The sequence below is a fragment of the Haliaeetus albicilla genome, chromosome 5 (assembly GCF_947461875.1).
Source record: "Haliaeetus albicilla chromosome 5, bHalAlb1.1, whole genome shotgun sequence".
NCBI lineage: Eukaryota > Metazoa > Chordata > Aves > Accipitriformes > Accipitridae > Haliaeetus > Haliaeetus albicilla.
Window position 1 is genome coordinate 45,831,448 of NC_091487.1, and position 22,074 is coordinate 45,853,521.

At 44.1% G+C, this 22,074-nt stretch overlaps 1 protein-coding gene across 2 annotated transcripts; it reads left to right on the forward strand.

The window, feature by feature from the left end:
- The first annotated feature begins 3,905 nt into the window (after positions 1 to 3,905).
- SYT13 (synaptotagmin 13) lies at positions 3,906 to 20,929 on the forward strand. 2 transcript variants are annotated; one of them, XM_069784642.1, is made up of 6 exons: positions 3,906 to 4,432; positions 9,515 to 9,737; positions 11,642 to 11,782; positions 13,356 to 13,669; positions 17,429 to 17,558; positions 17,823 to 20,929. In XM_069784642.1, the coding sequence occupies exons 1-6, from the start codon at positions 4,250 to 4,252 to the stop codon at positions 18,125 to 18,127; spliced, it is 1,296 nt and encodes a 431-aa protein (XP_069640743.1). In that variant the 5' UTR covers positions 3,906 to 4,249; the 3' UTR covers positions 18,128 to 20,929. The 2 variants fall into 2 exon arrangements, with proteins under 2 accessions (XP_069640743.1, XP_009915351.1); XM_009917049.2 differs by having other exon boundaries at positions 11,648 to 11,782.
- Positions 20,930 to 22,074: the final 1,145 nt, after the last annotated feature.

Below are 22,074 nucleotides of genomic sequence, written 5' to 3' on the forward strand. Positions count from 1 at the left end.
TGATGGAGGGGCCAAGCCTACATTCCTCTCACAAATCTTCCTCTTTTTTTTTTTTGCATATGAATATGTAGAGACAACCTCTTTGTCTTAATAGCACTGCAAAAGATTATTTCAGCGGTCTGTAATACTTTACCATCTGGTGGAGGAATACTTCACCACTTGCAGGAAGACAAAATCCCTTTCTTAAATCATTTACAACCTGAGGCAACAGCATACAAAAGCATAAGGAGGTAGATGTAGTCATTGTAAGCACAAGCCTTTTACCTTCACTTTTGTTTTCACCATGCTTCATTTTCTTGTTAAAGAAGTGCATGACAGCCATATGTGGTCTTCTGTCATTAACTGGCTGTTTCAGTGCCCAAAGCTGGGTGGTGTAAACACATTGCTAAGATCTACCAAGCTGGTTTAGACCATTATCCGGTTCAAACTGTCCCATTTCTGTAGCACAGGATCTCAGAATCTCATAACAAGCCAATACAAGTGAAAACATGAGCTTACACCTTCAGGCTAAGTTTGACTGTTCCAAGGATTTCCCTGCAAAAAAAAAAAATCTCTTTCCCGTTTCTGTCTGTTAACTCACACTTCTGCCTGGTGAAATGCCACAGTGAGAATCAGAGTATCTTTCACAAATACAAGCCCCTGACGGAGTGGGCTGAGTCAGGGAAAGTAGTCTGCAACCATCTTTCATTCAGATGTACGTTGGCTTTTCCTTCCAACAGTGAGGGATTTGGGAACTTCAGTTTGTGTCTTCTAATGCCAGAATAAAACTTGCAAATCCCTGACCTGCTTATTCGAGTGGTTGGTAATTGCATTAAAGGGCTTTTTTTCTGGTAAGGCACGAATTACAGCCAGGCAATATAAAAGCTCTTGTAATTCTCCATGTGATCTGTACTACCAATTCTTCATTCAGAGAAAGCCTCTTTCATACAGCCAATGGACAGAAAGGCCCAAAATATTAGTGGAAAAGCTCACAGCAGGAACAAAGAAACTGTAAGCACCAAGGGTTGTCCAGTGCCTTGTATTTTGTCATCACAGAATATCCATGTCTGAAGTATCAGGAGCTGAAAACAATGTATATGCTTTTGTCATTCTTATACATGGTCTTGTGTCAGAATCTGGAGAAAATATGTGGATAGAGTGGCTGTAAAATATGTTGTCAGGCCTGAACCTGCCCATAAAGTTTAGCTTGCAAAAACAGGCTTTCATCTTTCTGCCTTGGCAAGTCTCTTTCCAATGGCAGATGTGACAGATAAAAAAGCTATGTGATCCTGGACAGTATCAGTGTGAACGGCCAGTGAGAAAGGTCATTAGCCTGGCTTCATTTTAGCTTACTATTGCTTTAAAGAAAAAAGAAGTAATTTTATTATTCGGTGTTAAAACAAGCAAGTATAAAGCTGACTTTGAAATACATTTATGGTCCAATTTTTTTTAGAACAGGATGTGTTAAAAATAAGCAACCATGATTGATAGATGCAGTGATAGATCCTGTGCCAAAGCTACGGTTAAATTATGTATCTGTACCAGTTACATGCATCAGTGCACACAGAAAATTCCACAGTCTTTGGCCTGTCGCTTGTAGAAGCTCACATACTGCTAATATCCAATGTTTAGCAAAAGCTGTTTTGTTTTCCTAGCAATAGCGGCAAAAAGCTGCTGCCTGGCTATTATTATTAAAATACGATATCTGATGATGATTCTGTACATCTTACATTTCACAGCATATACAATTTCTGGCAAGGAAAACTTAATCTTCATATATGAGCAGCTGGAAAACATCTTGGAGAGGTATACTATTAAATTATTGTCTTGCAGAGAGATTTTGATGTGGTCTTTCTTCCACAGCCTGTTGTAAGCAGTGTTTATATAATTCTCAGAACAGCTTGTAGAAACCACGTGAAGATTGCATCTCATGGATGGATTGAATGCCTTCTCCACTCCAAATCTCCATCAATGTATTCTACCCTTAACAGCACCTTCTTCCTTTTCATATGGTTTCCAAATCTCAGAGGCCTCTGATCTGGCTACGTTAAATTTCATTAGCACCTTGAGGAAGAACCCGTCCTGTGGAGGAAACCAAAGGCATCTAAACAGAGTTTCCATCCTTTTTGTCCTCTTTCAGACTCTCCTCTCTTCTACTTCTCTTGAGTGGTGGTGGAAGTCCGTAACAATATGGTACATTCTTCAAATTCAAGATAAGACCTCGTGGCCCTGTGATTATGATGTTACCTGTTCAGCTACGGGCTGAATGAAGTATTTGTTAGGTAAGTCAGCAAATGGTTGCAACAGTCTAACTGTGGCAGAGAAAGTTCAGATCAGCAGAGGTAAGCACAAGGATGCTGCTCAAGGTTTTGGAAGCTCCTGAGCCATGAAGAGCAAGAAGCAAAGGGAGCAGTTAGTCAGATTTCTCAATTCCCTCTATGTGATGTTCCTCCCACTACTGAGCACAGCGAGAGATGTGCCAGTGGTCCAGCCTGGTGTGGCCACTTTTATGTTCTTGTATAGGCAGAAGACAAAGCTCAAGGTTTTTCTTCCGTGGGCTGAGCTGAAAGGCCAGTGTCCATGGGCTCAGCAGTGTATTAGAGGATTGTCTCAGCTTAAGGAGTCTATCGTGATTCTCTTCTTGACAGGGGTCAGGAGGCTTGGAAGTGGAGGGTGAGATGCACGCCTGACGAGCCTGGTAGGGTGAGGAGAAGGTGAGGTGATGGAACGTGCACTGCAGCCATAAAGATGCTGCAGTGTTAAAGAGGAATCTTTAACAATTAAAGTGAGAGTCGGATGTGTGAGGGAAGCTTTGTGCCAGGGAGGTGAACATGTCATCTATAATGGAACAAAGGCTGAGTGAGTTGTCATGAGTGAGATGTGAAACATCAAAAAAAAAAAAGTCAAGAAAAATCCATGGCAAAACCTGGGCTGCAGAAAGATCAAAAAACCTGATTTTCTAAATATTTCTGTGCACATAGTTCATTTTTTTCCTGACCCACAGGCATCAACTGTATTCCAAAAGAGAAAGACAAAGAAACTCCCAGTAGAACTGCGTATTTTTTCCAGAGCCTTATAAGGAATATTTTGCTTTTTGCTTACTCGTTCCACTCTGGCCCAGATATATAATGACCCAGAATTATAATTGTCTTCTGGTCACTAGGTACTCCTTGTGAAGTACCCAGAAAATGGTTGCACATGTCACAAGAAACACATGGAAAGACAGCATTTATTCTCCTCTTCGGCAAGTTAGGCAGGCTGAGGAATAAGGCGAAAATAAATGAGTCAGAGAAAGTTAATCACTCCATCACCTCAAGAGAAAACTGAGACGGACATGTAGCCCTTTCAGGTTTATTCATGTAGGTTCTTCTACTGTGCTCCCCAGCCCACCACCTGACACCGGTGTAGTAAGCAGGATGACTAATACCTAGCATATGTTGTTTGCTCTCTCATCCTCTCCAGCGGAAGCAACATATGCACCAGTGTGGTTTGTTTGATAGGATTTTCTGCTGTCTTTTTAAATAGAAGCGCTGCTCTGCATTGATTCTACAGAAAGTTGCTCCAAAAGGCTCAGACCCTGTGCTTTGAGGGGAAGCCGGTGAGGTGTGGGACGGTGTTTAATTCTTGCATGTGTTTGCTCTCCAGCCTCTGAAGAATGAGAAAGTTTTGCCTGGCTGACACGCAGGCTTTACTTTTTTTATAGTGCTATCGTGCAATGCTATCATAACAGAGCTTCTCAGGCCAGCACCTTTTGGCAATCACTACCTTTGCCTTAAGACAGAAAAATTCAACCTCTTGAGCAAATGAGCAAGCTAGCCCTCAGAAATATTGCTAGAAGGCTGATCAAACATTTGGATGCACTTTCTGTGAGTTAGCTAGCAAGGCCCAGCCCCTTCTGCTGACGTCTTTCCTCTCTATCACACATCAGACTTTTCCCAGTGGAGCTGGAGAACAGGCTTCAATGAAAACTGCCTGTTTGCAGCTATATGGAGATTGCAGGCACCACAATCACTATTTCCTCTACCTGACCTGGAGCAGAAACTCCATCATCAGGATAGAAAGGTAGCCTTGTTGCCTAGCAAAGGTGGGATGATTTATCTCTGTCTCTAGATTGGTCCCTTTTCTTTGCTGCACAAGAGAATTGTTTTCAGACTTCCAAGGAGAATGAAGCCAGGCTAGAAATCGGAGTGGATGTGCGAGAGCTGCTCTCCCAGGGAGGAGAAGGAGTCACAGGATTTCTGTGCTTTTTGTGCCTGTACAGCGCAGGACAATGGTTTTATCTGCCCCAATTATAGCCCTGGGGGCTACCTTAGGGACTGCAACTAGCATCCTTGCCCTCTGCGGTCTCACCTGCTTCTGCAAATGCAAGCAATCTGGGAAAGGACTCTCAGAAAAGGACCAAGAGGAGGACACGGAAAATGCTAAGCCCAGTGTGCTTCAACCAGCCCAGCAAGTAAGACACAGTCTCTAATTTACTCTGTGATTTTTTCTTTAAAGGCAGAGGGTGGGAATGCAACTTCTCTGTTAGGCTACTCAGCATGTGATTTATGCTGTCTATTTATCTGCTTACTGTGTTCAGGATGTAACAACATGTTAATGGGAGGAGGAGTGAGGGAAAAAGAGAGATGGGCTGGGTGACCCACAGAATTACCGGAGCAGGAGACAGCTGCCACATTGCCAAAGAGAAAGCTGCTAATGGCAAACACAGGGGACGAGGACTGGAAATGCTGCTTAGCTGTCAAGCTAGATCACAAGGGAAATCATGTCCTGAGGAGAGAAGACTGGACTTTGCCAGGTGGCATGCAGCACTGTAGAGAGGAGATGACTCCTGCTGGGATCTCCTACAGCAGCTATTTCTCTAACTCTATTCACAATATCTTACGGTTCCTGCGGGATAGTTCCCGGTCAACAGCTGGCTTCTTGTGAAAACCATCCCTCCTCCTCCCTCTGCCCCTCTAACTGAAGGTATTAATTGTGTGTGATGTTAAAACAAGGCATTGAAATTATGATAAAATGCAAGTGAGAATCTGGAGTGTGATGACTGGACAATCTCATCACACTGTGAATTGCTTTTTCACTTACTATAAGAGCAATGTGGAGTATGGATAATGTCAGGCATCCCTGTGTGGTCTTTCTTTCTTGTTAGAATCTGAAAACCCTGATTTACTCCTGAGCTCAGTGCGAGAGAAAACAAGGGCTACTATAGGACCCTTCTAATATACTTATTAATGGGAAGCTCTCCTTCAAAGGGAAATGTTTGACTGATTTCCTTGGTTGACTATGGTCTTTAGCATGAGCTATGGCACTGGTCAGTCTCTGAAAGTATTACCTGTTGGCTGTTGCTCTTGATGTTTGTATGTGCCTACATTCTTTTCACTTTCATCTACCCATTCAACCAAATGCTATGCCATAGCAGCCAATTCCAAAGGCCAGTGATCCATTGTGTAACAGTCTTTATTTGCCTTTTAATTATCTGAGCTGCCTATTATTTTTGTATTCTTAAAGAGTGTAGCAGGAGTCCTAATTAAACTTCTCTCTAATGTTTGTAATTACATATTCAGTCTCTTTCTGGCTACCGCTCTTCGGCTCTTAGTAGAAAAGAGCCCTGGCACCCTCACGCTCCTGTTGCAGTTTGTTCTGAGGAAAGATGACCAAATCTACTAATTGTATTGTAAGATCCGGTGCAGATACACAGAATCACATTACCAGAGCTTCTCGTAGCTGAGGGGTGGGAGGATGGCTCCACTGACCGTGGATGAACATCTGCACTGAGCTTTGGACTTCTCAAGAGATTGCTGCTAATTCTAAGAATTCATCCATGAGCATGAGCTGTTTGCATTTTCCTAGGATGAATTTCACCTGCTATTCTGTTTGATAGTTTTGTCATGTCCTTTCCAGGCTCCTTTCTTGTCTTTTCTAACCCATACAAGGGATTTGCAAACTCCTGTGTATAAGGATATACAACAATGCTGAGATTTTGCAAGTTTACTGTTAAAATGAATGAGAAATGTGTAACTTTGACAGTCACATCACTTTGCATAGCATTTTTTCTAGCTGTTGTCTGGAACAACACTACCCACAGATAACTTTACCATCAGTCTCTTTCTACAAGAGACTTTTTATTGTTGTAATCTTCTAGCTCAGAAACCTCTCAAATCTTTACTTTAACTCCATCCTTGGACTGGACATTTTTCTTTTATACAGCCTTTTGGGAAACATCTTGGGAAAGTGTTAATCTGTCCTGGAGCTTGTCCTCCAGGGTGTCATCCTGCTCGCAGGACTGAAATAAGCACCAAGTCACCATAAAGTCCAGTTAAGCCTCCAGTACCCAGCAGCTATTAGGTTATGGTCCTCACAATATTTCTACATTCGTCAAGTTTTGCTATAACTTAATCCAGCATTTGCCCAGCAGAGGATGATATTATTCAACCTGCACCCAGTGTATCACTATTACCTGAGTGATTGTATTCTCTTAGCATTGTAGACTTTCTAATTAGAAGTATGATTTCTAATGTTACTGGGTTGTGGGGTTTTTTTAAAGAAATCTGGCCAAATAATAGCAGCCGAATGAACATTCTGTCACAGAAAGTGCAAAACGTTCTTAGTTTGCATATTCCGTATGTTTAACAATTCTTTCCAATTAAAATAGTTTTCTTGCCAGCAACATGCATTCTCCTATGCTGTCACTGATTCAGAATCAGTCTGCATACCTTGAAGGAATGAATTTCAAATTGAGTTCTAAGCTTTTATCATCTGTGTCTATGTTTATAAATTGTCCTGTCGGGACTTTTTTCCGACTACATTAGTACACTGTATGTCCTAGTCAGTGCTTGACATACTTAATTATTGAAGCCTGTCAGGGCCACTGATTCTGATAAACAGAGATAACAAAAGAAAGATGAAGCAAGACTGCATTTTATTCGCTTGGCGTGTCTCCCATGACAGTGATGCTTGTATTTGCCATAGACAGAGGTTCCCCATGGACATGCCCTGCATACGTGAGGAGGAAGAGTTCAAACACAAAGATACATCTACAGAACAATTAAAATTTGCAAAGTCTCATCAAAGCGTGCAGAACGAAGACTCCTGAACACATCCAGCAATGGCAACAATCTGGTGCACTGTTTGAGTGGCTGCGGGCAGGGACCCAGAAGGGTCAGTTGCAGCCTCCTTGCTACTTTTGGTTTCTTTGCTTTCACACATTTTACGCAGAGCTATCTGAACTCTTTTGCTCATCTCTTTATTTAAGATACTACTGCTGATTTCCAAAGGGAACTTCCATAGGGCACTGCTACATCCCTAGATTAGCAGACAGCGCTTGGGAACAGAGCTGGCAGCAAAAATAATAAACAGAGGCAGATGCAGTTGGAAGAGGGGGTGGGCTAGTCCCACTGTGCTTGCATATGTCTCTCATCTCAAATTCTGCAGAGCAGACAGACAAGAGAATATTTAGACCCAGTGGAGCTCTTAGGTGCTGTGTGCTGATGGATTTCCTGACTAAATGTCTGGCTTTTAGCAAGTGGAAGAAAAGATTGTACTAACAATACCTCACATTTGTACGGTGTTTTTCATCCCGAAGGATCCCAAAACGCTTCATGTGCCAGCAGCACACAGCAGTGCAGGCATACCGCTCTGGTGTGATGGTCAGTGACTGGTAGGACAACAGCCTTATACAGAGGCTTCGGGAGAGAAAGAACAGCAGAGACTGACCACTGTATACCTGTTAGAAGTAATGCCTTTGCAGAACAAAAGCAACCTGTTTTTTTTTTTTTTTTAAGCTGTTGTCTAGTGATTCCTAACATATTTTGCTCGGTTGATCTGCTTTAATTTTAGAAGAATGGACAACGGCATTTAAGGTTTGGATGAGTAGCTTTGAATTTCCTATGTATTTTAGGACTGATGAGGCTCACGTCTCTAAAAGAGGGATCTCACCTACAGACCTGCACCGAATGACTTACATAATATCCAAACTCAGCTGGATGCTAGGTGGGGACTGCACTCAGTGACGTCTTTCTTTCTCAACCCACTTGTCTTTCAAAGCCCCTAAAATTAGACAAGACAAAATGCTGTTTTCCATAGTGGACTTCCTAAACACTGATGCACTGGCTGCCTTGAGAAGACACAGTCACTGACCTAATTAGTTCTTTACCACTGCCAAGTGCATGTAACCATAGTGCTGTGATCTCCATAAGCAGAGTATGACTAAAAAGCTAAAGTCCAAGACTGCTCTCTTTCTTCAGCTCTGTTTCTGAGGAATAGGTATGCTCCCTCAGGACATGTGAACTGGGACCACAAAGTCCCAACACAGACAAGTGCTTCAGGGCATCATCTACATTCATTATTAATAGGAAACAATGAGACTAATCAAAAACTTTAATTACAATTACGAACATTTTCTGGCTCACCCTCGATCTAAACTTGACACAGAATAGGTTGGCAGGCAGCGGGGTTGGAGAGAATCCCACTGCACAATAATCAACCAAAATGGCAGTTCTACTTCTGCTTTTTGTCTTTCCTGTTTTGGAAACATTAATAAAATCTGTTGCAAGGGTCAGGGTCATTTGCTAGTCAGCTTTTGTTCTTTCCTGTTGATGAATCCAAATATAAATGAATCAGGAATGATTTCAGTTGTGAGCAGACAGGATTTTTGGAGGGACATAAGGAAAAGAGGACCGTTATATTCCACTAAAATATTTTTCATTGTTTTGGGAGAACAGTAATGCCTTTGTGACAACCTTTGCTTGGGCTGCCTGAGCATTACACCATCTTTCAGGTTCTTCTGCTCAATTGCATGTTCATGATTCAGCAGGGAATTGAAATGTTAAGAACAGACATAAATCCAGATTTCAATCCCAGTATAATAAAGGGGAAATGTGTGTCTGAGGGTCAGGTGGAGCTCTGGTCCACAGAGTCAAGAGATAGTCCAAGAGGCTGAGGTGACCACTAGATCAACTACTCTTGGCATGCCATTGCAAGGATCATTTGTGGAACCAGTTCTCCTTTGCCTTTTTACAGCATGGTCGTACTTGCTCCAAGTGACAGTATGATCCGTGCCTTTGCCTTTCTAATGCTTACTACACACCCACGTGAAATGTACTGAAATCTGTGGGTGGCTATAGCCTCTTAACCTTGGATTTGACTTCACAGATCAGGGTAAAAAATATCATACCTCAATCATAGCAAAATGAACTTCATGGTTGATTTCTGTGCTAAGAGAAAATACAGATTTATGAAAGAAGGATTAACTTGTACAGGAACAGAGGAATAATCAAACAATAAGAACATATCTTTTTCTCATTGCAACCAAACATCTGTAGAGGAGTAAATCTGAAAAGACATACACCAAGTAGAAGGGTGTATGGCAAGAAAATCTCTGGACATACAGGCAGTGGTTTCTACAACCCAAGAAACAATGACAGTAAGAATGACCAGAGGCACCATCTTTTCTCTCCTTGTCTCAGCTTATTTAACAATGAGAGAATCATAAGAATTAGTCTAACTAGTGCAAAGTAATCAACAAGGTTTTAATTTTCAGTTCAACGTTAAGAAAACTGCAGAGCCAGTACAGCCTCGAGCACTCCTGAAGTTTCCCAACATTTATGGCCCCAAACCAGTCGTAACTTCACCTGAAATTGTTAACTACACACAGTACTCCCTGAAGACAACTGAAGAACCAGCTACTGGAAAACATACTGGTTTGGATGAGAACAGGATGAAGATACAAGTCAACGAAGAGCTGTTTGTTCTCCCTCAAAACGGTAGGAGCATTTGGTCTTCAGACTAACAATTGCTTTTCTAGGTGTAGGTCTGTAATACCTCTGAGCATAATGTAATTGTAGTTAAACAAATGTGAAAATGAAGACGTGGGGTGCTTTTCACTCTCTTATCATGAGCACTGTGAGTTCTGTCTTCAATGAATGTGTTTAATAGAAAGTAGTTATGGAGCTCATCAGGACATTCAGATAACAAAGTTGTAGTTGTGTCTGGTTGTAAATTTTTTCTATCTAAACAACTTTTGTGTTGAAGAATGTGGCTCACTGGAAGCAGACATTTTGTAGAAAAGCATGTATTTAGTGTAGTTTTACTGAGAGCAGTTGCCAGAGTATGGGTGAAATATCTGGCCAAAACCAGGCAGAGTATCTCTTCCAGGAAAAGTGCTAGCTGTCCAGCCACTGTCCTTGTCAGGGACATCAGCAGCAGGGGTTCAAGCTTCTACTTTATTTTCTCTGCTGCTGTTTTTTCCACCAGTTTGGTGAGATGGTCCTGGTTTGCTGTAATGTGCAGTGAAACCAAAGGCTGACACCTCAGACATTTTTGCCAAACAGAATTCTTGTTTTCCAGCCAGCCCAAAGGGTAACATGCCAAAGCCTGGAACATAAGATTCCTGGAGTCGGAGAGAAAATGCAATGTTAATTATGTACATCTGGCAGCATGTCTGGGTTGCTTCCATACTGATTTTTACCTTCCTAGCTGTCTTTTAACAGGATAATTGACTCTTATGGTTACCACATTAATAAAACCTTCCTGAAGATTTGCCAGAGACACAATGCTATCTGTCATGATTTTTTTTAAAAGAAAACTCTTTTTAGTTTTTTAAAATCACTTGAGATTACATTTTTGTCCTTCTGGGAGGACAATTGCTACATTCACCCCTCCATCCTGAGACTTGTGAGTATGGAAAAGAAAGTACCATGGGAAGCAGCTGCATTGGAGGACGAGACTGTCTGAGCCACATCCTTAGGTGTCAGGGAGAAGATTATAGGGTGGAGAGGCTGAAGGATGATGGCTGCATGTAGGCTAAAGCATTATATAAGTGTGTTGATGTAAAAGCCTCTCTGCACTGCTAATGGCACAAGCAAGTTTGCTTCCTGCTGTGCCTGATTTCATAGCTCAAGTGCTGCTGAAATAAAGCAAGAATTGTTGCGTTCTCCTTTCGGTGCCACATTGAACTGGTCTGGACTGTGGCTAGGATTTTTAGGAGGACTGGTCCCACTACTGTTTTCTGTGTGAATCAGAACTGACCTTGCAGTTGACAAAAAACCTGACCTTCTGATGACAAAAAGCTGTGACTTCCCTTTTAGTCTTGCAACTTGCTTTATTTCAGTAGGAAATATGTATTCAACTTCCAAATCACATGTGGAGAAACTGCCTCACAGCTTCCCAAGCTCATTATCTTCAACCTGGTCAAGCACTATGGAAATACATGTCTTCTGCATGACAAAGACCATATTGTTAAAATTAAAAACCATTTAGAGAGGTCTGAACTGATGCACAATTGCACGGCAGGTGAAAAGCAGGCTCATGTTCTTATTCCAAAGAACACCAGATTTAATTCACCAATGTGAGTTAAAAACAATACAAAACAATATAACAAGTCGTGAGTGTAGTTTAGACACCTTGGCCTAGGCACAAGGTAAAAGAGCAAGTGTGTGAGCGATCTTAGAGCACAAGGTGGTGGGGAGCAGAAGGCTTGTAGGAAGAGCTGAAAGTGTGAGAAAACAGAGCAAAAAGGAGATATGATGGTGGAGGGAGAAGAAACATAAATTATATTCCTGCATAGAAGGTGCAGGAATAGTAAGACCTTTAGAAAAGTTGAGTCATGGCAGGGTGGCTTTGTTCTCCTTGGAAGGTGAAGACCTGCTTGCTAAAGGGGTTATTTCAGTTGCAGGTGTAGTAAAGGACGTGTGTGTCACGGAGCACTTGAACCCCGAGAGGGCAGCCAGCTGTAACCAGGCCCCTGAGCTGCGCTACTCCCTTGTGTATGACCAAGAAAAAGCTGAGCTGCGTGTGGCCCTTCTGGAAGGTAAGGGGCAGAGATTTTCCACCGGTCATTCTCCATCTGGAGGGTACAAGACACCTCTTGATTTTATAGAGGGTGCCCCTCCTACCTTAAAATCAACACGTGTCCCCAGGACCACGGGACATTTCACCGGTTCTGGGCTTGCAGAATAGAAATACCCGGCAATGTCACTGCTTGAAGTGAGCGTGCAGGGCATGGCTTGGGAACAATTGTTTGCACGGCTCAGAAGCAGAAGTCAGGAACCAGGATGGGCTCCTCCAGTCCCAAACATGGTACAAAGCAACCTCTTCTTTTCATTTTTTTCCTTTGGGGGCAGGGGGCAGGGGGTTGCTATCATCTCCTTCCTCTTGAAAACTTTCATTCTTCAACTTGACCCACTCCCTTCTGCGTCTTCCTCAAGTCAAGTCAAAGGCTGAGCTGGAGATACCAGACTTATCTCATAGGCCACTGAGAAAGGTCCCTCTGGCTGCGCCTGGCCAGGTTCTGCATCACTCTCTGAAGCAGGAACTGACAACTGTAACAGCTTCTCTGCTCAGGGCTGGAGCATCATCTGTTCCTCTGGGAAAGTAAAATAAGCTGACTGAATAATTCATGCACGGTGCAGATCTCTGCGGAAACCTAATCAAATCATACCTTCTGAGGAGAGAATTGCCACAGCTCGCCTCCGCGGAGGTCACCCGTTCCTGCTGGCTGTCACCCCGGCTCTCCTGCACGCCTGGGTCCAGCCAGGCAGGATTCGGCTCTGGTCCCCAGCTCTGCTCCCCCGAGAAGCCAGGAGAGCCCTGTGAACCGTGGGACCTGGTAGCTCGGGAGCGGCTGTCCTCGGGCTGGCTTGCAGCGATGACTTCGGTTTTGCCCAAAAAGCCGTGCTGTTTCACGAGCCCCTCGGAGGAAGGTGTGCTCCTCTCGCTGCGGAGAGGGCAGCGCAGTTCTGTCGAGTTGGTGCGACTGAAGAGGAGTGTGAAATGCCATTCTCGTTCTAGGCTTTCCAACATAAAAAGGATAGAAAATTAGGGATGAATGTCTCTTGACACAGATCTTTTGGGTTGTGGGATGGCTTCTGAAGGAGTCATTTACCAGAGGTTGGACAAGCAGAATGTAATAACCCTTAGACGTATCCCACACTGGCCTGCAAGGGTGGATGTGTGCCAAGAGGGAGGTCTCTCCCATCTCCGATGTCTGTGACTGACCCTTCTGCTTTTAAAGCCTTTGTAAGAAGCTGTCTTTGTGTGCCAAAATAAAAGTAAATGAGAGCTGCCCATCCCTGTGCCATGCTCTGTCCCACCCCATCGCTGCTCTGCATCTTTCAACAGAGCACGTTTCCTTGAACTCAGCTGTTGCTCTCAAACACTAACAGAATCCTTCTGCAGTGGCAGAAGGACAAGGATGTTGTGCAGCATGAGGAAAACACCGCGGCATGGGCTCACAGCTCAGTCTGCCCCGTGCAAGCAGGAACAAGGGTCAATGTCTACGCAGCTGATTTATTTTATGGCTCTCGAGAAATAAGCAATTTAGCCACAGATATTTCAGGACTGTCTTTTATGGGAGGTCCTTACAATCAGTCTTTCTTTTCCAGCTATGCATGGCAGAATGAGCGGGGACCAAGACGGTGGCTGCCATTGCTACATACTGGGCACACTGGTGAGCAAGTCCGGTGTTGCTGAGGCCCAGACAGAGCTGAAGAAGAAGGTGCTTCACACCCTCTGGGAGCAGGTCCTGCGATTCCCATTAACAGAGGAGGAGATGCCAGAGGGGACACTGACTCTCACCCTGAGAAACTGTGACAAGTTCTCCAGACACAGCATTGTGGGGGAACTCAAACTGAGCCTTGCTAACACAGAGGAGTCCTTTGGGATGGCCCAGTGGGAAAGGTTAAAGACCCCAGAGAAGGTATGGACTCGGTCCGTGTCAGTAGTCCAGAAACCCTAATGATTAATTGCTGGGACAAAAGATGCCCTCTTCCAAGATGGCTGCATGTCAGTGGGTGGCTTTATTTGTTTGGAGCCAGGTTTAGAGGGGTGATGTGTGACTGCAGAGGTCACTCGGCACTGCTCTGTGTTGGTCTGTAGCTAACCATTTCGGAAAGCAATCAAAGGCCCATCAACCCAGGCCTGCCACCTACAGCTCCTCTCAGTTGCGTCAAAACTCCCTCTCCTCCTCTCTCAATTTCATGACAATCTGGCACCGATATCTGTAATTCAAAGCCTATGTCTAGACAAAGTGACATGAGTTTCTGTGAATTAGCGATGCAGGACCACGGTGGCAAGAGCTGAAATACCAGAGCTGAAATACAGAGCAGGATGGAGGGACTCTGGAGTTTGACTGAAGGCCACTTATCCTTACTGGGATCAGGCCAGCAGTGCTCTTCATTCTGCTTTGTCCATCATCACTCATTGCATTGTGTTGGTTTTCTTACATGTCAAAAGCTCCCTTTCCTTCCGTATCCACACCTTCCCAGCTGCACAGACAGGGGAAATGGAGGGAAGGATTCCTACAGTACTTGAAGTAGGTACAGGGGATGCTTCATGCGTGCTACCTTCTTGCACATTTTCTCAGGAGCCCTTTCACTACCATGAACTTGATTATTCTTCTAGCAGCAGCAATACACTTAACAACATGGCAGCAGGGTGCTCTTATTGTTGCTACTAGTACATTACTACAAACAGGTACCTGTTGTACTCTGGTACAGTATGGGGTTAGCAATGCAAAACAACACCAGCATTGCCTCTGAGCATGCTGAAATAAATTATTGCCTGTCACCATCAGGGGTTAGGGCTCTCCACTGAGTTGGCCACAGACTCAGCGTACAGAGTTAGTATTTCTGATTTCCAATAATGCTAATTTATGTGATTGCCACTTGAATGCTAATAGAGCTGGCCACTCTAGAAAAACTCTGGCAGAGCGAGAGGCAGCAGAAACAAATGGGTGGTCTGAATCAGTTTAATAAACTTCAAGCACAAGGCTAAATATTTGCCTAATAGCTGTAAATTGAAATGAGTTCCGCAGTCTGCTGCTGTGAAAAGAGATGTCCAAAAAAAATTATTCCAATATTATGATTTAAATTCCTAAACTGAGATAGATGGAGCCCCCCTACCCCCTTAATCTACTGTAGTATCTGCTTTGTAAGCAATATCCAAGGAACAGCCTGTTCACAGTAATGGTCAGTCGTCACTGAAGTACACCTGATGGAGTCCTGACATACTGGGGACTCTGCCTTGGTCCAGCTTCACAACTATACGTAGAAACAGGGCAGCATTCATTTCTTCTCCAGGCTGACAGCACAAGGTTAACGCTAACAGTACTGCTGAACAGTGCCCCAGTTTGAGCTGAGGATGTGCAGTGAAAGCTGAATTTGCGTCATCTGGGACCTGAGAGAGCCAACCATTGCACAGATAGCTTATATACAGATCCTGAATCATTCATTGAGAACCAAAGCGGGAGGGAGTGAGGAAGAGCTGATCAAAAAAAGAGGAGCTATTTTTGACAGCATCCATCCAGGAACAAAGTTATTGGGCTTTGTTTAAAGTCTGACATTTCCTTGAAAAGCCATGAGCTGCAGAAATTTCATTCCTACCTTCCCAGTAATTCTCCCCCATACAAGGGAAGGAGCTCAAAGGGGAGCTTACAGCGAACCAGGTAATGTAATTAGTATTCAGGAATTCACGGACTGCTGTGAGCAATGCAAAGTGTAGATACTGCAGACTGATATCCTTATCTCGTCTTCCTTCCCTCCCAGTGCTTTGCTAATGACAGTGATGATAGTGGTTACTGGCATAGCACCTTCCCTTTTGTGATTTCACAGTGCCCTGCACACATAATTCATTGATGACCCCCTGATGCTTTTTATCCTTATTGCACAGAAAGGAAGCTGAAGCTTTGGTGGTTGTGTGAATTTGCAAGGCTATATGTGCAGGTTATGGATTTAATAGGAAAAAGGAAAAAAAACCCAAAACCCAGAAGGAGGGCGAAGGAAAAGAACCTCTGGGTTGGTCTCTTCACACAAAACTCCAGCAGAGACTAACCATTGTAGGTTTTGGTTTCATGTGGATACAGGCTGGTCAAAAACTTGATCAAAATTTTAGGAGCTAGAAAGCCATAAGCACAAGATGTGACGTGTGGACTGTTTGTGTGCGTGCGTGTGTGCACGTTTACCGAGCCCTGCCACCCCCTACCCCGCCAATCTCCACTGTATCTATCTGTGCCCGGAGCTACAGGAACCAAATCCTAGCCCAGAGCTATGGAGTGGCACCTGGTGAGATGTAGAGGGGATAAATAAACAAAAGCAGCTTATGGCTTGCCTAAACGGTGGTTTTGTATTTTGAGGTGGTATTTTTATTTGTCCCTCCATGCACAAAGACCTATTCTTTTGTAGTGGACATATACCCATTTGCTACCTGAGTGCATGAAAAAAAGATTTACTTGGGCTGATTTGGGATTGAATTTCAGGCTTCCTTGCTAATGGCCTCCCACCTGATTTGTGCACGACAAATAAGTCATTCAAACCAGACAGCGATGACAGCCTTGTTTTCTGGAGAGTCAATCAGCTCATGCGGAGCATACAGGGGCCTGTCCTTGCCTGTTGCAAGTAACCGGGTGAAAACTTAATTTGAAATATTTATGGCTCACTTTTAGAAGCCAGAGTGCAGAGCACAGAAATGGCCTCGAGAAGGGCTGTCTGTCCTAAAGCGTGTAGATCATGCTAAAGAGTCCAAAGGGAGTCTATTGAGTTGACATTGGCTTTCTGGGACTCTTCTGGGTCATTAACCTCACTCTAAACCAGATTTCTGTCACAAGCTCCTACTCACCGAGAGAATAACTGCTCCCCTTTTGCCCCTCGCCACAGGCTGGCAGCTCTGTGCACACCAGCGTGGGCTTTCTCTCCTTCCAGGACGAAACGGCTCTGCTCTCCCAGGGGGGAGCAAGGTCAGGAGGCTAAGACACCAATCACTAATGGGAAGAAAGAAAAAAAATAAAAAAAAAAATAAAAAAAAAAAGTGGAGAGCAGCTCACAGGCCGGGAAGGAAAAGTACGGTGCTGAGCTCATGGAGGATTTCAGGTTGGCTGGGTTTTTTTCCCATACCAAGTAAGGGTATCAGAGAAGGTCCAACTTCAGCTCTAGGGTCTGGCAGTGTGGCACAGACCCCGGGATTGCCTACGCTTTCCCAGGGAGCCCTACAGTCCTGCTGGGCAGTGTGGACCGGGGTCCACGTCTGGTCAGAGCCTCCTGACAAAAAGAGCTGCTGAAATGAAGGGTGAATTATGAAAAGCAGTAAGGGAAGTAGGGGACATAAATAAAGGGCAGCCAGTTAATCTCTCAAAAAAGGAGTACCTGACTGCTTGCATGTAGTTCAGCCCCAGATCCTTGTCTTCTGACTAAATATTCCCCTAAAAGCAGATGTTAGGAAACAGTTACTTTCCAGCAACAAAAGAAAGCAAGTGATTGGGGCCTCATGGGTGGAGGAGCACTCTCAGACATCTTTGCCAGGTTTATTCTCATCCAGTATAACTGGAAAGATCTCCTGTACAAAGACAGGCAGACAACTTGGTCAGTCCACGACCTTCCACCCATCAACTTGTACTATATAGTTTTCTTGATGTTATGGCCAAGATTGTATAAAAAATTAACCCTTCCTGTGTCTCCATTTGCAGGAGCCGTCTACAGGCCATGGGGAGGTTCTGCTCTCTATCAGCTACTTGCCAGCAGCTAACCGCCTGCTGGTGGTGATTATTAAGGCTAAAAATCTCCATTCCAAGCAGCTGAAAGATCTACTTGGCAATGGTGAGTAGAACAGCAAGCAAGCAGAGACTGTTGTTTCTGCTATTAAGCAAATCTAGAAAGAGAGCTGGAAGGGTGGTGTTTGGCAGAAAAAAATAGATGTTTGGCTTAGGAAGCCAAGGAGATTTGAAGAATTCTAAAAAGTGAAAACCAAGGTCAATGTTTCTTATGTTCTCTCTCTCGATCTGATGTCACCAGTTAAAATTATCTTGCATTCATTTTGTTGCATGCTCATCAATATGGTGTCTCTCTCCACTTCCTATACAGATGTTTCTGTCAAGGTGACACTGAGGCATCAGTCCTTGAAGCTGAAGAAGAAGCAGACCAAACGCGCAAAACACAAGATCAACCCCGTGTGGAATGAGATGATCATGTTTGAGGTGCCTCATGAGCTCCTGCGTGCCTCCAGCGTGGAGCTGGAAATGCTGAGCCAGGATGGTGCTGGGCAAAGCCACGTGCTGGGCAAGTGCAGCCTGGGCTTACATGTCACAGGCACAGAGAGGAGCCACTGGGAAGAAATGCTGAGGAACCCCAGGAGACAGATAGCCATGTGGCACCAGCTCCACATGTAGGTTCATTATGATTACTGCCAGCCAGATTTCCACCAGGCCTCTGAGCCTGGGGGAATAAGCTGCATTTCACCTTCCACCTTCCTCTCCACAAAGTTGCTCCGCACATTATTTCTTACACCACCTTCTCTGATTTTCCTGCCTCATCTTAGCCCAGGAAACTGCCTGGAAGATGTATTTAAAGGACAAACTCTGACCAAATCAAGTGGTTCTCAAACAAGGGGTTTGGCTGCCTGGATGATTTGAATTCATTTTATTGCCCTGCCCACTGTCATTTCTGTGAGGTCCCTGTTTCTGTAGAGGAGCAGAGGGGAGCAAAGGTATCATGGACATGTAAACCACTCCTCGGCTTCTGGCACTGTCGCCCAAGTCCCTTGATGAGTGCTGGCTCCATAATCACAAACATGGGGCAGATGTTTTACCAGTCACTGTTCTTCGTAATACTCTACAAGACTGTGAAAAATGAAGATCACAAAACTAACTTTCACAGCAGACCCAAAGTATCAGTATGAAAGAGAAAGTGAAGCCAAGGTGCAGTAGATGGATACCTAGAAAAAGGTACAGAACTAAGGGAGAGAACAGAGGAAGAAGAGAGAGTGAGACGGTCAACACTACCATCCTGTGTAGCCTTTGAAGCAAACACTGCCAAACAAGAAGTCAAATACCTTCCTTTACTTTTGTTTCCTGGAGTGTTTGATACCTTGTATTTAGGATTCATGACAACTGCTGAAAATAGGAATGTTTCAGGATCCTTTAGCAGAATACCTATATCTTCTATCTTTCTACAGTGTCACCCAGGAAGACCCTAAGCATGGACAAAAAGTTATTGTTGGTGTTACCTCCAAAAACTTGGACCAAATCTTTCTGCTTACTGCCACCTCTTCTGTTTGGGTATTTCTGAGCTAGAAAGTTTCAAATACTCTAATTATATTCCAGGCAACATCTAAGACTAGGCAAAAGAAGTGGGATCATTTCATACCTTAGCAGTTGATTGATGGTTTTGGTTTGACAGTTAACTATTGTACTCAAATCCTCATACCAGCATTACTCGAAGACAACCCTTAAGAACTGCCACGTATTTCATCACTTCCAGACAGAAGGAATTCACTGACCAGACAGACTCTCCAGGGCTTGGTTATTTGCGTGCACTTTCAAGATTTGACGTGGCTTAGATGTTAGTGTTCACTGTCCTTTTTTTGTGTCTAGTTGGACTGAAAGTCTGGTATTGGCAGTGACGATGTTACGACCCCATAAGCACACTGCTTGTCCTACAACTTTATTTCAAGTAGTAGACACAGCTTTAAGGGACTTCCATGGGGACAAGGCATCCAAAAATCTGAAAAGAGAACCATATAGTTTGTAGCACTGAAAAATTCAGAGCACTTCATATTTGCAGGGTCAGCTTGATCTTCTGTTTAATTCAAAATATTAAGCTAGGCTTAATCTAGTACCCATCCCATTTTGATGGCTTAGTCAAACAAGTCTAGCAGATTATCAAGTGAAGGCTGCCATCCTGTTCGTAAAGGGAAACCACTAGAACCAGTGTCTGAAAACTGGCTGAAGCGCCAGGCACAGAGGATTATGAACAGGGGAATGAAGTTCAGATGGAAGCCAGTCACTAGTGGTGACTGGGGCTGGTAGTGGGACTGACACTGTTTAACATCTTCATAAATGACCTGGACAATGCCCTCACCAAGTTTGCAGACAATACAAAACTGGGAGTACTGGTTGATAAACCAGGCCGTTCTGCTACCATTCAGACGGATGTGGAGAAGCTGGAGAAATGGGCTGACAAGAACCTCCTGAAGAAATTCAACAAGGAGAAGTGCAAAGTCTTAAACCTGGGGAAGAAAAACCCCATGCACCAGTGCAGGGCTGGGGACTGACCATCTGGGAAGCGGCTTTCCAGAAAAGGACCTGGGTGTCCTGGTGGACACCAAGTTGAACACGAGCCAGCAATGTGCTCTTGCAGCAAAGGTGGCCAACAGTGTCTTGGGCTGCATTAGGAAAAGCATTGCCAGCAGGTCAAGGGGGCTGATCCTTCCTCTCTGCTCAGCACTGGTGAGGGCACATCTGGAGTGTTATTCTAGTTCTGGGCTCCCCAGTACATGAAAGATATGGACTTACTGGAGAGAGTGCAGCAAATGGTCATGAAGATGATTAAGGGACTGGAGCATTTTCTGTAGGAGGAGAGGCTGAGATTGCTGGGACTCTTCTGTCTGGTCAAGAGAAGGGCTGGGGGGAAACTTATCAATATGTATAAATACCTGATCTGGGAGAGGAGAAAAGAAGATGGAGTCAGACTCTTTTCAGTGGTGTCCAGTGACAGGACAAGAGGCAGGGGCACAAATCGCAATACAGGAAATTCCATTTGAACACATGAAAAAACAAAGAAAAAAACCCTTTTTTACTGTGAGGATGGTCAAACACTGGAACAAGTTGCCAAGGGAGGTTGTTGGGAGTCCCCATCCCCATCCTTGGAGGCACTCAAAATCTGATGGAATACAGCGCTGAACAACCTCCTCTAGTTTACCCCGCGATGCTGTGATTCTGTGAAGAGACTGACAAGGTTGATGCACACAGATGACTCTGTTATCTTTACACTGCTATTCCCTTTATAGGTGGTGTAGCCAGGAGTTACAGGATCATTTTGAAGAAAGTGATAAAAACAGCTTTGACCAAACAAACAAACAGAAAAGCTAAGTATGCCAATGAATCTTACACCCAATGTTTTAATCTCTGATATTGCTCCACTGGCTAGAGGGGATTTAAACAAAAAGAAAATTGACTTCTTGTTTTGCTCTATGGGCTGTTGTTTATTAACAAAAAGCTTTAGGATACTGTGAATAAACTAGGCACAGGGGTTTAGTTGATAGTGAATTCTTAATAGTTGCTGTGTTCACTATTTGCCTGTAGATATACCTATAGATTTGGAGTTATTTCCATTTAAGTGCAAAATTCATTGTAATGTTGGCCTACTCTACATACAGGTTCCTGGCAGCACTGTGATTCTTCTTTCATTTTAGGATAACGATAAGAAGGATAACTTCATGGTATGATGCTATTTGGCTGGCACCAGAAAGCCTGAAGGGCCAAATATTTGCCTTGCTGCCAAGAGACTTCTCTAGTTCTGCCTCCTGCAGATGAGCTTTTTCTAACATCTTGGTGACTGAGTGTAAACAGCATTATCTGCCTCTGCCCCTGGTGGTTTTGGCACACCCTGTAATTAGATAGCAATACTATAGCATCTAAAGGAATAGCCCCTCACAATCTGATTTTGCTGCAACAAAATAAGGTCCTCTTTTACAACAGAAAAATATGTGTATACACGCTACTTAACCACAAATCTGTCTTACGAGCAAAGTGGTGCCATCAGTGTTAACGAACGGTGTTGATCCCTCGTTTGCTGCAATGGGATTTAAATGGGGAAGAGAGGAAGAGTGAAAATGCATGCATCATTCCCAGCTGGATCATTTTTGTTGTCTGGCATTTTAGCCTGGAAAGAATGTTTCTCCCATTCAGCGTAGCCTGAACAAAGACTGCCAGGTGTTTATTTAACAAGGCAGCCATTTGCTGCGCTGGGGCTGAAAGCAAGCGCAGTTATGGGTGCTGGCTGTCCTGACCAAGAGGAATGCTGCGTACGTGTGGTACTGGAGGGGCTGGGATGCTCAGCCCGGGCCCTTTTGAACTTTGTTAATAGGAGCTGTTTGTCATCGCATTCCAATGCCTGCCCTTATCCCTCTGAACCTCCTGTATTGCCTGTTTAGCAATGCTTTTATGCCCCTGAGCCCCAGCACCCCAAGGGCCGGAGGTGCTCAACTGGCCCAAGCAGACAAACCGCGGGGAGTTGTTGTGGTAGATGACAATGTCGCGAATATAAGCACAAAGTACTTGGGAGTGCTCGGTGCCATCGTACCAAGCGGCTTCAGCAACGTGAGCTGCAAAAGTAT

Coding starts and splice junctions, on each gene's coding strand:
- SYT13 (XM_069784642.1), top strand. CDS start 4,250: ATGGTTTTATCTGCCCCAATTATAGCCCTGGGGGCTACCTTAGGGACT. Junction 4,433..9,514: donor TGCTTCAACCAGCCCAGCAA/GTAAGACACAGT, acceptor TTTAATTTTCAG/TTCAACGTTAAGAAAACTGC. Junction 9,738..11,641: donor GTTTGTTCTCCCTCAAAACG/GTAGGAGCATTT, acceptor GGGTTATTTCAG/TTGCAGGTGTAGTAAAGGAC.